General features: G+C 40.3%; 1 protein-coding gene across 1 annotated transcript; it reads left to right on the top strand.

Moving 5' to 3' along the window:
- The first annotated feature begins 10,705 nt into the window (after window positions 1-10,705).
- On the top strand, window positions 10,706-11,470 carry LOC140013410 (uncharacterized). The gene is made up of 2 exons (XM_072062684.1): window positions 10,706-10,804; window positions 10,907-11,470. The coding sequence occupies exons 1-2, from the start codon at window positions 10,706-10,708 to the stop codon at window positions 11,468-11,470; spliced, it is 663 nt and encodes a 220-aa protein (XP_071918785.1).
- The last annotated feature ends 3,582 nt before the right edge of the window (window positions 11,471-15,052 follow it).

Below are 15,052 nucleotides of genomic sequence, written 5' to 3' on the forward strand. Positions count from 1 at the left end.
ATGCAAGTCAGGCCATCTTCTTTTACACTTAAAAATATTTTATCTCTACTTGTCCCTTTTGAGCCATCAGAATTGACAAATTTCGTTTGATAACCCTTGAGAATTGCAAACCTCACACTGGGGCAAATTTAGTTTTGAATAAAAAAAAAAAAAACCCTAAACTGGGGCAAATTTAGTTTTCAAAGAAAAATGCAAAAGTAAGGAAATACAACGGAAAATGCAAAGAGAGAAAGTCCGATTAAATTGGGGCAAATTTTCCTCAGTTTCGGAGTTGTTTTCAAAAGGGTGCAATCTCAAGTTATTTCACCCCTCGTATCAAACCTGCTTTCAAGCCTCAACCTTTTTCAAAGCACCCCACCGGACCTCATTACAAAAGCTCAAAGTCCTGGCTTTCGTCACTTACTGCATTTCTAGTAGAAAATCTGTTAATCAACTGGCAGGTGATGTCTATAATATTTTCGCCTAATCTCACAAGGGAAGTGCATTTTACTGATGCCAGAAATCTTTAACTCATATTTCTGAGTCGATCATGGTCGCGATATTTCATTGTTCTTTAGGTGAAAATCCGAAAGGGTGCCTCGAAAAAAAGAAAAAAAAAAGAGAAAAAAAAACAAAACAAAAAAAAACAAAAAAAAAACAACACAAAAACAAAAAAAGGTGGGGGCAACTTTGGTGAAAACCCGAAAGGGCGCCAAAGTAGGTTTTCTCAACAGTCGAGCTCAAGAAGGAACAGCTGGTGACCTGGTTCATTTAGGATGTTCCTCATATTTGTGATACTTTTGCCAGTGTCGGATTCCGAAGCGAAAATATCTGAAGTCTCGAATATGATATTCGTTGGCTAAACTTGTATTGTTCTTTACAAATATTCTTTTGCAAAATGTACCTTTATGAACCTCTTGGTTGTTCTCAATTATTTGTGTATGACTGCTTATGATTGTCTATATTCTTTTGCCTGCTCATCTTTGCCTGACATAGGAAATCATCTTGCATATACATTGATTTTTATATGATAAATTTTCACGCATCATTCTTTCACCATTAAATTCAAATGAATGATAAACCCTAAGGTTTGTGCAAAGATAAGGGATTCAATCATCAGCTACAGTGAGTAACATGCAACAAAGCTGCCACCTAGGTTGGGTGACGTGTTAAATCCGTATTTCATCAGTCTCAGAAATTGAAAGGTTTCAAGTTCGATTAAGGCAAACGTCGCAGAGCAGAAGTAAAAGCATCACAAGACTCATGTTTACACGATTCTCAAGGCAAACCGGATCAAATAATGGTGGCAAGTCCATTATTTCTTCTTTTCTTACAGGAATGTTGCATTTACAAACAAAAGCAGCCGCTCTCTTTTTGGCGCCTAAATCAATGATAGGCAAAGCTTCCCAGTAAGCAGGGATCGATGTTATTTGCAAAACTCGATCATAAGGAACAACATCAGCTCTCGCTTCAATCACAAAGATCCAAATTTCCCTCTTGGTACAAAAGTCGAACTATTCTCAGGTAAAACGAAAAAAAAAAAACTCAATTTATTGTTTAAACTTTCCCAGTGAAGTCCCTTTTTAAATTCTGTTCGGGTCAGTCCCGTTTAAATTTCCTGTTCGGGTCAGTCCCGTTTTAAATTCCTGTTCGGGCCAGTCCCGTTTTAAATTCCTGTTCGGGCCAGTCCCATTTTAAATTCCTGTTCGGGTCAGTCCCGTTTTAAAATTCCTGTTCGGGCCAGTCCCGTTTAAATTTCTGTTCGGGCCAGTCCCGTTTAAATTCCTGTTCGGGCCAGTCCCGTTTTAAATTCCTGTTCGGGTCAGTCCCGTTTAATTCCTGTTCGGGTCAGTCCCGTTTTAAATTCCTTTCGGGCCAGTCCCGTTTTAAATTCCTGCTCGGGTCAGTCCCGTTTTAAATTCATGTTCGGGTCAGTCCCGTTTAAATTCCTGTTCGGGTCAGTCCCGTTTTAGAATTCCTGTCCGTTCGGATCATTTTTGCAACCGAATAACACTGGTAAGTATTTGGTGTCTACTTCTTTGTCTCAAGTTTTTTCAAAACTCAGACAAAGAGGGGCAAACTGTAGACACCAAATTTTAAATAATTTTGTATGTTGCATCTAATTCATGATTTTTGTTGCAGATTGTTTGCATTCTAGTTCGTTATTGTTTGTTTCTCATTTTTAGTGGTTATTTTATTTTAGTTCATTTTTGGCCCTTTTAGTTGATCTATTTCATTTGTCATTTTAGTTTTATTTACTTTTAGTTTTAGTTTTTAAATTTTAAGATTAGCATAGAGTTGCTAGAGAAAAAAGGAAAACATTCAAAAAATATATGTTTTAGTCATTTTTGTTTTTATTTAATGCTTTCTTGATAAAAAATGATGATGAAAATCATGGAAAAAAAAAGAAAAAAACATTCAAAAAATAGGTTTTAGTTTTTTTGGGAAAAACAATGGAAAAGAAAGAAAAAGAAAGAAAAAAGAAATTTGCTCACAAAGTATGTTTATTTCTTTTAAATTCAACTTTTTGGCATTTTATTTTATTAAGTTATTTTGAAAAAAGTGAAAAAATGAGAAAAATGAAAAAAATGGAAAGTTGCGTTTTTGTTGTTTCTAGTTTATTTTTTATCTAATGTTAATTAAGTTGTTTTCGTTATTAATTATTAGTGTTATCATTTTTTGTTGTTTAATTAATTAATTAGTTAAAAAAAAAATTTTTTTTTACCGCAGCATGCACGCTGCAATTTTTTGCAGCGTGCAAGGCACAACCTCAATAGACATCGGATGGCTGGATGGAAAGGGAAGGACAAGCCTTCATCCTCACCATTGGGGTGAGGGTTTAGGAACCTTGGAGTTCCATATAAAAGGGAAGAGAAGGCTCAGCCGTGGAAAGAAAAGAAAGAGGAAGAAAATTTGGAGCTGACGGCTAAGAGAAAACTAGAGAGAACTGGAGTTGGAGGTGGAGTGAAAGAAAGGCTGAGAGAGTGAAAAAGGAGAAATCGAGAGAGGAGCATACGAGGAGAGGAGAGTAGTGGTGCACAAAGTCAGACGGCTAAGGAAAAGAAAGGGAACGGCTAAAACTAGAGAGAGCCGAGAGAGTTTCTGGGGAGAAAGAAGGGTAGACTGTTGGTGAGGGAAAAGGGAAGGAACAACAGAGGGAGAGGGAGCTGACGGCTGAGGGCTCCAGGAAGAATCTGAATAGCAAGGAAGGAAGAAAAGGTTTCTGGTTCGACTGAAAAAGGGAAAAGAATCAGGCGGTGCAGTTGCAAGAAAGCCAGAGAAACAAAGATTTCATCTTTTGGAATCCATCAAGCTTCGGTCAAAGATTAAAGGTAACATTTTTTTACTTTGGACTGGTTTATAAGTTGCTGAATCATGTGCGAATGCTGAAAGTCTTGATCTTTACGCTTGATTGTGTCCTCCATACAAGTTCTACCTATGAATCTGGTTTGATTTTTATGGGAAATGTGTAATTTATGGCTGAGTTTTGAGGACAGATCGTGTAAAGTTGTTTTGTTTTGAAGAGGTGGATGGTTTTTTTTGGGTTTTTGTAGGCTGCATATGTCCTGAATTCCATTGTTAGATTATGAAAAGAAAAATGGTGGCTGAAAAAATGGATTTTTTTTTATCTGCTGAATGTGTTTGTTGCGTGGTTTGTGTTAACTGGAGTCTTGCGGAAGTAGTGGGTATAATTGCATCTCCATCTGAATTCATGTTCACGTCCGTTTTCTGGCCTGTTTGAAGGATGGAAATTACAGAAATTTCTGGACTTTGCTAGCAAATTTGAGTGTAGAAAATTTACTTCTTAACTTGCATGAAGTTGGCTGCAACAAGTTGAAGTCCTTTGGTTTGTTGCAGCAACATGGGTCAAATTTTTGTTGTTTTTTTTTTCGCTGGTTTGAATTTTGGAGTTTATGATTTCATTTGGATTTTTGGCTAAGTGTATCTTGGACATGTCGGCTGCAAGTTACATTTTCTCTGTTGAGAATTGCATTTTCTGCCATAGTAGTGAACCAAATCTGGAAAATTGCAGCAAGCTTTAATTGCAGAATGTTTCTTTGTTGCCTTGCATGAACTCCTTTATGAATTAAAATAGTTTCCTTATATGATTTTGTTTGCTTGGATTATGGTAGTTGTGCAGTTGTTAGTTAGTTCAAAGCTAGGAAGATTGATTAAGAAATTTTCTAATCTATTCTTGGTTGCCGAGACTTCAAAGCTTAGGAAGCAAATTGAAAAAGCTTGCTGCACTCTTTCTTCTTTTGCTGTTTTGGTCTTCATTCCACCCTTGATGATCAGCTCCCTTTCTTGATTCAATCATGTAAATGAAACTGCATGTTTAGTGGATGATGGATAGGTAGAATATTGGTGTTGAATAAATCTGGTTTGCATGATTGAAATGGAAAGAAAAGCTGCGGCTGGAAAAATTGCAGAACGCATGAGTTTCTTTGCATCTTTTGCGTGAGGTTCCTTTATGTTTTGCTTGTTTAGGTGTTAAGATTCTATACTCGGTTGTTTAGTCTAGAGTTTTGATGTTTGGTGGGTGAAGTTCTCCTTAAAATTGAGCCTGTGGATTGAACTTTGTGTTTGGAGTTTGAAATTGCAGCAAAGCTTTTTCATTGAATCTTTGTGTTAAGCCAGATTTGCACTTTGAGAATCTGATTCCATTTTTTTTTCTTGTTTGGATGTTCATGTTAGAAGAATCTGTAGGGTAGTTTTTGCTGTTTAAATTTGGTTATCTGGAGTTTAAAGAAAGCAATTTGATAAGCTGCAAATTTTGCAGCAAAGGAAAGCATTGCAGAAACTGAAATTCACGTATGCATGCATGAAAAGCCAAAGAAAAATTACATTTTTGACCCCCCAAGTCTCCCCTTAAGCCACTAAGGCCCAGAAACTTTGAAAATTTAATCAATTGGGTCCCTTGGATCTCGCAGCAATGTACTATGGCCCAATTACTTGACTTATTTGATCAATCTTGTTACTCTATAGTCTTCATTGCTGCTGGTATGTTTTGGTTAGACTCTTGCAAGTTTTTTTTAGGATGAGATCAAAGGGTTTCAAGAACTTTATGGGATAATTTGGGCTTTGTGTGGATTTTAGATGTTTTGATGATTCAATCAATAGTTGGGGGCTTTATTTCATGAATATGGAAATTTTAGGCATTTAAATGCTTCTAATTGTTCAATTCCATGTTTATGTGTTTGATTGCTTGACCCTTGCTTTGTTTTGGACCTTTAAAGTTCTTAAATGTTCGATTTACTCGAATGTTTGGATAAGGGTTATGTTTGAGTCCTTAGTAGATGCTTTACTTGGAAATTGAATAGGTCATGCCTTCTCCTTGATCTTTAAGTACCTTTGACTACGCTTAAGTGGTGATTGAGGAAATTTCTTTTTGACGGTTTGATGGATGTCATTTGATTTATTTACATTTTTATCATTAAATTGGTGCATTAATCTTTTGCTTTGGATGACTTTAGCCCAAGTTGTCCCGATATTTGGTGACTTTAGCCCCATTTAGGTCTTATTCATTTCGTTAATATCACCAACGGGGGAGGTATAATTTCTTTTATCCCTTTTTGTGTCTCTCCTATGTGACTCAACGTGCTAAGTGAATTGCATGTCTACTTTGCTTTCCTAGCTTTTCTTTATGTCATTTACTTTTTATTTTCATTAAGTTATTCTTTTAATGGGGTATGTGTACACCTCTTGGCTTGTAATAGATAGGGCTGTGGCAAGCAATTTGGTCCATTTTCCCTTTCCCCTTTTGTTTTAGTTAGTGAATGTAATAGGTTCATTAGCTTGGTTGCATGCCTACGTGTTAAGTGTTAACTTGCTTTATTAGGTTTTTGCATCTAGTCGAGCATGCTAAGTGTTATGTGCTATATGTTTATGAGTGTTTGGCATGTCTACTCGCTTTTCATAGCCTGAATGAATGTGATGGATGAATGTACGTTTCCACTAGTCCAACGCTAGTCGGAATTCACAGAAAGGGCTAGTCCAACGCTAGACCCAATAGACTTTTTCCTTTCTTTTTTTTCATTAGTGCATCATTTGCTTGTTCACCACATATCATGCAACTTTCTTTAGTTTTATTATTGGGCATGTTCCTCGAATCCCTTTCCCCCTCACTTTAGGTTTTGCATCTCATGCTAGCTATAGGGTTCATTTTGCTTGAGTGTCCCCTTCCGATAAGGAAAACGAGTGAGTGTGGCTACTCGATAGCCTTAGCACGCTAGTTTTGCCTTCTAATCAAAGGAAAAATAGAAGTCGAAAAGTTAGGAGTCAACCCCCGTACCCGACTTGTTGCATTCCCCTAGGGTCATACTTTCATTTTTATCACCTACATACTCTTTTAACCACATTTTTCACATTTCTCAAACCATACTTTCTCACTACATTTTTCCTATCACGTGCTCATTTTCACCTCACAAATGAAATTCCACTTTACCTTATATATCTATTATTCTATTTTCACACACTTGCACACAAAAAACACTTGAATTTTATACAATTTCACACATGCACCTTTCTATACATTCGCACACTTGCACTTACATTTCTTGCATCTTTCATACACTTTCACACTTGCGCACTTGAATTTGAACTCTCATTTGCATTAATCGACCTCTATGAGGTTTTCCTTTGTTGGCCGCCACAATCCATGTGGTTTGGGACCAAAAGCCTCACAAGAGACACCGTAGAATTTAGGATTGCATTTTCCTTTCCGTTTTGCATTCATATAGTCATATCCAACGTGCAATACATACATTGGGTAGAAGATTAGGAAAGGTAAGGTTAAGTCGCGCAACTAGCCTTGGCTAGGTCAAAGGGGTGCCTTGGATTCTATCCTTGCCTTCCCCTTTGTCAAACGTGACTCCCGAACCTTTTTCTTTGGCTTACGTGGACTAGGAGTTGTTTTTAAAAGGGTTTTACTACTTTGTCTTTAAAAAATTTATTTTAGGTGACTTGGTACACCTTAATCATTACCAAGTGGCGACTCCAATTTCTCATTCAAAAACCCTTTTTAAAAAAACTATTTTTTGGGTCAAATCGTCGCTTTCTTCAAGTCCCATATTAGACCCATATCTTTTTCAACTCACAAAAATCATTTTCTAATCAAAATTGAATCAAAAACATCTTTCTCAAACCATTTATTTTTCTTATCAAAAAATGGGGCGCGACAGTTGGCGACTCCACTGGGGACTTTCGAGAGTCCAAGCAAATTTGATTTAATCAATCTTTTCCTTCTTTTAACCTTTTCATATATCACATTTGGGTGTTTTAGGGTTGCATTTTTTTAGGATTTTGCATTTTCACGCGTGTCCAACTACTCCCTCGCTCACGAATGTATGATTGGTTGATTGGATGTATGTTTACTTATTTATCTCGCGCTTGCATTGCATTTTGGGTAGGGGACATCACCCTAGAGCCTCGCGTTGGTTCTTGATCCCTCCCCTCCAAACGAGCACTAGCATACGTGCATACGCTTTAACTTTTTCACCCATTTATTTTCTTTTACTGGCTTGTCACGCCACTCCGCCCTGTTAGGATTTTAGGCGACCCACTTGGACATGTGATCGTGACACGACGAGTGCGTAGCACGATCCGAGGGGTCACTTAATCTTCCGCTTTAAGCTTTGGGTTAATAGTTTTTAGCTTTTAGTCGAAGATTGAGGATGTGTGATAGATTCGCTCAGACATGTGGCCGTGACACGACGTGTGCGTAGCAATGTCTGGGGAATCGCTCGAGCCACCGACAAAGAACCTTGCGATTGATGACCCTTGGTTTCTAAGTCTGAAGGCTCGGGGACCTATGACCTATCGAGTCTAGATGCATTAGTGAGCCCTAACCTCATGCATCCATGATAGAATTGCTTAGGGTAGAGTCGGCCTTATCCTGAACTAGGGACACTATTCACGAGGGGAGGGGTCCAACCCCTTTCTCCTTTTTATTGTTTTATTTCCTTGTGTTGATTTCGTTGCTACAATGTGTTATATGTATTTATCTGACTGGGCTAACTTTTCTTGGTTTTGTGCCCCATTGCATTCACAAACATTAGCAAATAAGAGGTCTGGCATGACCTTCTTTTATGGCCTACCCGTGTAGATAGGATATTACACGTTTAAAAGTTTTGGTATAATTCATTCATAAGTTAATAATGTCATATCATTTTAGGCCTACCCTAGCAAATGAAGGGTCCATTAGGTTATGTTTCGTTTCAAACTGCATATTTTACTGCTTTAATAAACTGGCATCACGCATAAACCCTAGAAAGGGAATGCCACTTAGGGAATCCCATATTAGGAACAAGCCAGCCTTAATCCCATGGGTATTTAACCCAATTTTTGGGATTTGCATGTTTAATTTCCTGTTAACCTGAGAAATGGGACCTGTAGGTAAGGTATTTGACCCCGGTTTTGGTTTCTAGATGGAAAATCCTCGCCGAGTGCAACAGATGTTAGTAGCGCCGCCGGAGGTACAAAGATGGCCCACGTTACTTTCACCCAGTGAGCTTAACCAAATAGCCGATCGATTAGGACCCGTTGGGGATTTCAAAGACATTAAATCCGATGGCTACTTGGTGGAAGCCTTGGTGCATTTGTGGGATTCCACTTGTTCCGCATTTAGACTTGGTGAAAAGGAAATGACCATAACCATTGAAGAGGTTGCCGGATTTCTTAATTTGCCAATTCAGGGAGCTGCCGTGATATTTCCACTAGTATCTAACAAGGCCGAATTTTGTCGTTTCACCGGATTAAAGGAATCAGTAATTCAAGGGTCGGACCAAAATATAGAGGCAAAGTTCTTATTTGATCGATTCGCCTTAAGGGATGGTTTTGAAAGGCACCAGGGAGATTTCTCGTTTACTTCCAAGGAAATATGGGAACGAAAGAGAGTTTGGGTATATGGATTGGTCATGGCTGGAACCTACTTTTTCCCTAGGAAAGACAAAAAGATAGCCTTCAAGCTCACTAAAATCTTGTATGACTTGTTTCTAGGAATAAAAGATAGACAGTGTTCTATTGTTCCAACTATTTTGGCCGACATCTTCGTAGCTTGCACTACCTGTCAGAGAGGGGAAAAGTTCTTTTGTGGTTCAAATTTGATTTTACATGTGTGGGGGATGGAGCACTTCATGAGACGACCGTCTATTCCCGAGAGTCTACCCATGGCCGGATATAACTGGGTAATCACACATCACAAGAGGATCAATAGCAGTAGTTTGCCGTGTAATGCATCCGAGTTTGTGAACTTTTTGACGAATGTGACCAATCAAAATGTGAGATGGGTATTGGATTGGACTAATTGTGTCAAGCCTATTCTTCGCACCAAGGCATCCGAGCTTGTTCCTTTATTGGGTACTCAGGGTATCATGGCATACAATCCAAGAAGGTTCCTCCGACAATTAGGACGAGTTCAAGATGTGCCGTCTGCAGTTGATCTGAATACATTTACCATCATTTTCGACAAAGGGATATGTCCGAGAGAAATTCCGATGAAGATCCTTCTTAATGAGGCCTGGGAGACGTTGTCCGACGACGAACGCGTCAAGTACGTTCCGAAACTCAAACAAAGGGGATTGACCACTCCGCAATACGAAGACTGGGTAAGAGGATCCGTTGCACAAGAAACACAAGATGAGCCATCTGAAGAGGTGAAAAAGTTGAAAGCCATTATCGAAGCAAAGGATAAGGAAATTCTGCAGTTAAGTAAGTCTGTCGAAGCATACAAAGGGATGGCTGAGCAAAACAAGCAATTGTATGAAAATGAACGAGGAAGGCGTCAAGAGCTGAAAAGGAAATGTGCAGAATTATATGACCAAACTGAATGTGTTAGAATTCCATATGCAAGGGAAACAAAGGACTCTGTATTAGATAGGTTCAGAAGTTTTGGCAATCTTGTACGGAATCGTCTTCGTGACATGATGTAAATATTGGCAAGTTTATCAATGAAAATGATTTTTCTTTCGCTCTCATTTTGGATTATTGTCAAAAACAGGTTTGTATTACGGGTCCCATTTCGAAGGCGTTGCATCATGCTAGGCCTACCCTTGGCACAAAAAGGGTTCCCCAAATAGGACATGCATCCGAATTGTTCAAATAGTTACTAACTCATGTCTTTTTCCTTTTCTTTTTCTCTTTTGAATAAATTACAGAAATTCAGTAGCGATTGGTTTATCTAAAGCAGTCTTTTGCATTCACAGGTAAAAATTCCAAAATAGCTTTTCGGAAAAGCCCCATTATTACGCGATCCCGAAGTAAAGCCCAAAGGAATCGTGTAGACATGAGTACTCAACCAGAATCATCCGATAAGGCCGTTGCAACTACCCAGCCGGAGGCCGCAAGTCCTGGGGTTCAGTTGACTGAATTACTCACAAAATTTGGAGAAATGGCATCCGAAATGGCCGCTCAAAAGAGGTTAATCGACGAACTCGTTAGTAGCGGAGTGCAACCTGAGCCTGTGCCCGCCACACAACCACAATCTGAACCATTTGTTATTCCTCCCAGCCAGACCACGTTACCATTTGTTATTCCTTCAATGCAAACCACGTTTGAGGGAATTGTCAACCCGCAATATGCTTATACTCAAAATCCTCCGTTCTATCCTCCTTATGGGCAAGGGTTTCAGCCTCAAATCGACCCAAACATGCACCAGAACCCACCAGCTTTTTATCAAACCACCGCAGAACCCGTGATACCGGAGCACACTTTCCAAAATAAGCCTGAAATGGGGGAATCTTCTGCTCCAATTGATATGAAGTTGCTCAAACGTCTAGATCGTTTCGATGAATTTATAAGGAAGAGCCAAGGGTTGAATAAGCAGGGGGTCCTGGATTATGATGAATTGTGCCTTTTTCCGAACGTGCAGTTGCCTGAGGGGTTCAAAACCCCTAAATTTAACAAATATGATGGGACGGGTAATCCCAAGACACATCTCCGACTATTTGCCAACAAATTGGGAAAGCCCGTGGACGATGAGAATTTGCCTTTAAGGTTGTTCCCCGAGAGTTTGGAAGGGGATGCGCTTGACTGGTATTCCAACCTGAAACTTGAAGACGTGAAAACCTGGATTGATTTATCTAATGCATTTGTGAGACAGTACGAGTACAACTGCGAGTTGGCTCCGACCCGAACTACGTTAGAAGGAACGAAAAGGAAGCCTTCCGAGGACCATAAGACCTATGCCAAGAGATGGCGAAAAGTAGCTGCAAAGGTCGAGCCACCAATGACCGAGGATGAAATCATACGTACTTTCATAAAAGCTCATGATCCGCCGTACTTCGAAGAGATTTTCCGTATGACCGGATGTTCGTTTGCTGCAATTGTAAACAAACTTGAGGAGTTTGATGAGAGCTGGGAAGATTGTCAATGTCTCTACCCTCAAATCTCAGTTGGATGCTTTACAAGGGCAAGGAAGCAATGCGAAAAAGCCGCCGTTCAAAAAGAAGGAGGGGGACGCAACCTTTATGTGGAACCAAAACCCTTCGCCTAGACCCCGGTATCAACACAATCCAACTTACCAACCACCTTATCATTACTATTCGAACCCGTACCCTGTATATACTACCAACATCCACCACCCTCGACCTCGCCCAAGCTATCCAAACCCACATTCAGCCCCTTTTCAAATTTCTCAACCAAATCCACTCCAAAACCGACCACGCCCTCCATATAACCCAAGATTTCCGCCTCCAAATAGACCTGTTTACAACCATTCTCAACCTTCTGAACCTTACAATCGACCCCCTAGCCGTACATTTACCAATTTAGGTAGGCCTTTAGACCAATTGTATGACCAGTTAAAGGCCGCGCGGGAAAATTGGTACGGTACCCCCTCCTACCTATCCATATGGCATGCCCGCATGGTATAACCCACAAGCTGTCTGTACTTATCATTCGGGGGCACCTGGACACTCAACTTTGGATTGTAAAACTCTTAAGCATAAAATTCAAGATATGGTTGAATCTGGGGAAATTATAGTCAGAAGGAGAGAGACACAAGGGCCGAACGTGAATAGGAACCCTTTGCCGGACCATGTTAATACCATTGGGGTCATTATGGATGACACGGAGTATATGGAACAAGTCAAAGATTTGGCAAGGGAAGCTGAGGTATTTGGGGTCACAGACCAACCATTCATCATAGAGTTGCCATTCGAAGAGGATGAAAGCCCTTTTATTTTGGATCTTACGTCAGCTGAGAGTGAAGCGTTGAAGCCTGTAGTTATCGAATTCCCGAAGCAGGAGCCTGTTCTAAGTCTACAACAAGTGCCATGGAACTATGATGAACCTGACGTACAGATTGGGGAAAGGTCAATTGCAAAGAAGGAAGTGTCAGTGGTTACTAGATCGGGGAGGGCTGCGAGTCCATTTGAAAATACCATTCCGATTCAAACAAATAACTCTGAGCTGCCCGCCAAATCAACAGTCACCGAGAAAGAAGCCTTTGATTTTCTTAAAAGGCTCCAAAGAAGCGAATACAATGTGATCGAGAAGCTTAGCAAGTCGCCCGCTCAAATATCCATGTTGGATCTACTTTTTTCATCAGATGTGCATAGGGATGCATTGCTCGAAGTACTGACTAAAGCTCAAATTCCTAGGGACATTTCAGTTGATAATTTCTCACACGTGGTTGGGAATGTACTCTTCACCAAGCAAATCACTTTTTCAGATGATGAATTGCCGGCGGAAGGCATTGGTCATAACAAAGCTTTGTACATAGTCATGAGGTGCAACGGAAAAATGCTGCCGAAGGTGTTGATTGACAACGGATCTGCGCTTAATATTTGTCCTTGGAGTACCTTAGAAAAGCTAGGATTGCAAGAGGTCAAGCTAAGGCCTTCTGGGACCATAGTCTGAGGTTTTGACGGAGCACAAAGGGAGCCAATAGGAGAAGTGGATTTAGTCGTCGAGATGGGACCCGCACAATTTCAAATAACCTGCCAAGTCATGAACTTTCCTAGTGTTTACAATGTTCTGCTTGGGAGGCCATGGATTCATAAGTCCGGGGCGGTTCCATCTTCATTACATCAACTGCTGAAGTTCGTAGTGAATGATAAGCTGATAACTATTTTCGCCGAGGAGGACTGTCTTGTAATAACTGATTCCGGGTCCAAAGATGATGGAAGTCAAAACGTCACCATGACTCCTCATAGCACAGCTGATATCGTTTCTGTAAGTTGGATAACAAAGGAGGAGCAAGTTCTACCAAAGGCCAGTGTTATGATGGCTAAGGAAATGATCCGAGGAGGTTATGAATTTGACAAGGGACTAGGACGAAATCTGCAAGGAGTTTTGAAGCCAGTGGAGATTGTGGAGAAGAAAGATTCATTTGGTTTGGGTTTCCGACCGACTACTAAGGATATCAGAGAAATGAAGGAACGTAAGAGAGCGGAGAAAGAAGGAAGACAAAGGGCTCTTGATATTCCACCGCTGCATTATACTTTCCCACGACCAGCCGAGGTGATCATGTCAGAAATTAACCCCGTTGACGAAGTTGAAGCTAGTTTGGCCCAAATGTTTGTTGGGGCAACATTCGAACAACATTATCATTGTTTTCCATTACCCAATTTGGCTTTCAAATCCAGTCCCTGTTCCAAAAAAGAGTGGAGAGGTGCGAGTTTGTATTGACTATAGAGACCTTAATAAAGCCAGTCCTAAAGATGATTTCCCTCTACCAAATATTCACATTCTCTTAGACAATACTGCCGGACATGAGATTGAATCCTTTTGCGATTGTTTTGCTGGCTACCACCAAATTTTGATGGCAGAAGAGGATAGGGAGAAGACTGCTTTCATTACCCCTTGGGGTACCTTTTGCTACCGAGTCATGCCCTTCGGTTTAAAGAATGCTGGAGCAACGTATCAGAGGACCATGACAACCCTATTTCATGATATGATCCACCGGGAGATGGAGGTCTACGTGGATGATATCATAATCAAGTCTAAAAGGGCAGAAGACCATTTGGTTGATTTGAAGAAGTTATTCGAAAGATTGCGGAAGTACAATTTGAAGTTAAATCCTGCGAAATGCGCCTTTGGAGCACCTGCAGGTAAGCTGTTGGGATTCATTGTTAGCAAGAAGGGCATAGAAATAGATCCGGCGAAAATCAAAGCAATTCGAGATATGCCAGTGCCGAAAACTCAGAAGGACGTGAAAAGCTTCTTAGGGAGGATCAATTTCATTGGGAGGTTCATCGGCCAACTAACTGCCACATGCGAGCCGTTGTTCAAATTATTGAGAAAGAATGTGCCGTTGTATTGGAGTGAGGAGTGCCAACAGGCTTTTGATAAGATTAAAGATTATTTGTTGCAACCACCAGTCTTTAAGGCCAATCTGAAGTAAAAACTTTTGAAGTTGAGCCGGTGAGTGTACCACTCCCCTCCATTGCTGTTTAACTTGATTTCTGCTCTGCAATCTATTTATTTGTTCGAGACGAGGGTGTACTTTATCACACTCGTTCTCTAGTCTGTTCATATGCCAATTTACTATGCAAAATTTGAATCTGTTATCTGTGTCTGCATCTGTTCGGATTTCTATGACCTATGAGCTCAATCCTGTGGCTAAGTTATTCGAGTCGGGCCGGCAAGGGCCTGGACGATTAGATAACGAACCACGGTTGTCTGTTCGGGGATTTTGGGTATTGAGACCCTTGATTCCGGGTATACTCGAGTATTACCATTTTGTTCGTTTGAGGTGAGCGGGCCCGGTAAAGGGGTGTTTGGTGGACGGAATTCGGTGATAAGAGGGGTCTACGGACGCGTTGGTTCTATGCACGTTGACGGAGAGTCAACCGGTTTGGATCAAGTACTGCGCTGGAAATTTGGCTCCTGAGAGCCACCTGTATCCTTCTGATTTGAATCATTGGTTCCTTTGCTTTACATCTGACTTGGGTGTCTGATTTGTTAAATGTGAAATGCCATGATTTTAATGCTATCTGTTTGGTACCTCATTGAGCGCAAGCTCACCCCTTTCGGTTCCTTTTGTTTTCCTTACAGGAAAATAAACCCTTTTGGTCTGGATTTGACAAATGGCTGCCAAATTGAGCTAGTTGAACATATCTTTCGTATAGCT

Source organism: Coffea arabica, chromosome 8c, assembly GCF_036785885.1.
Source record: "Coffea arabica cultivar ET-39 chromosome 8c, Coffea Arabica ET-39 HiFi, whole genome shotgun sequence".
NCBI lineage: Eukaryota > Viridiplantae > Streptophyta > Magnoliopsida > Gentianales > Rubiaceae > Coffea > Coffea arabica.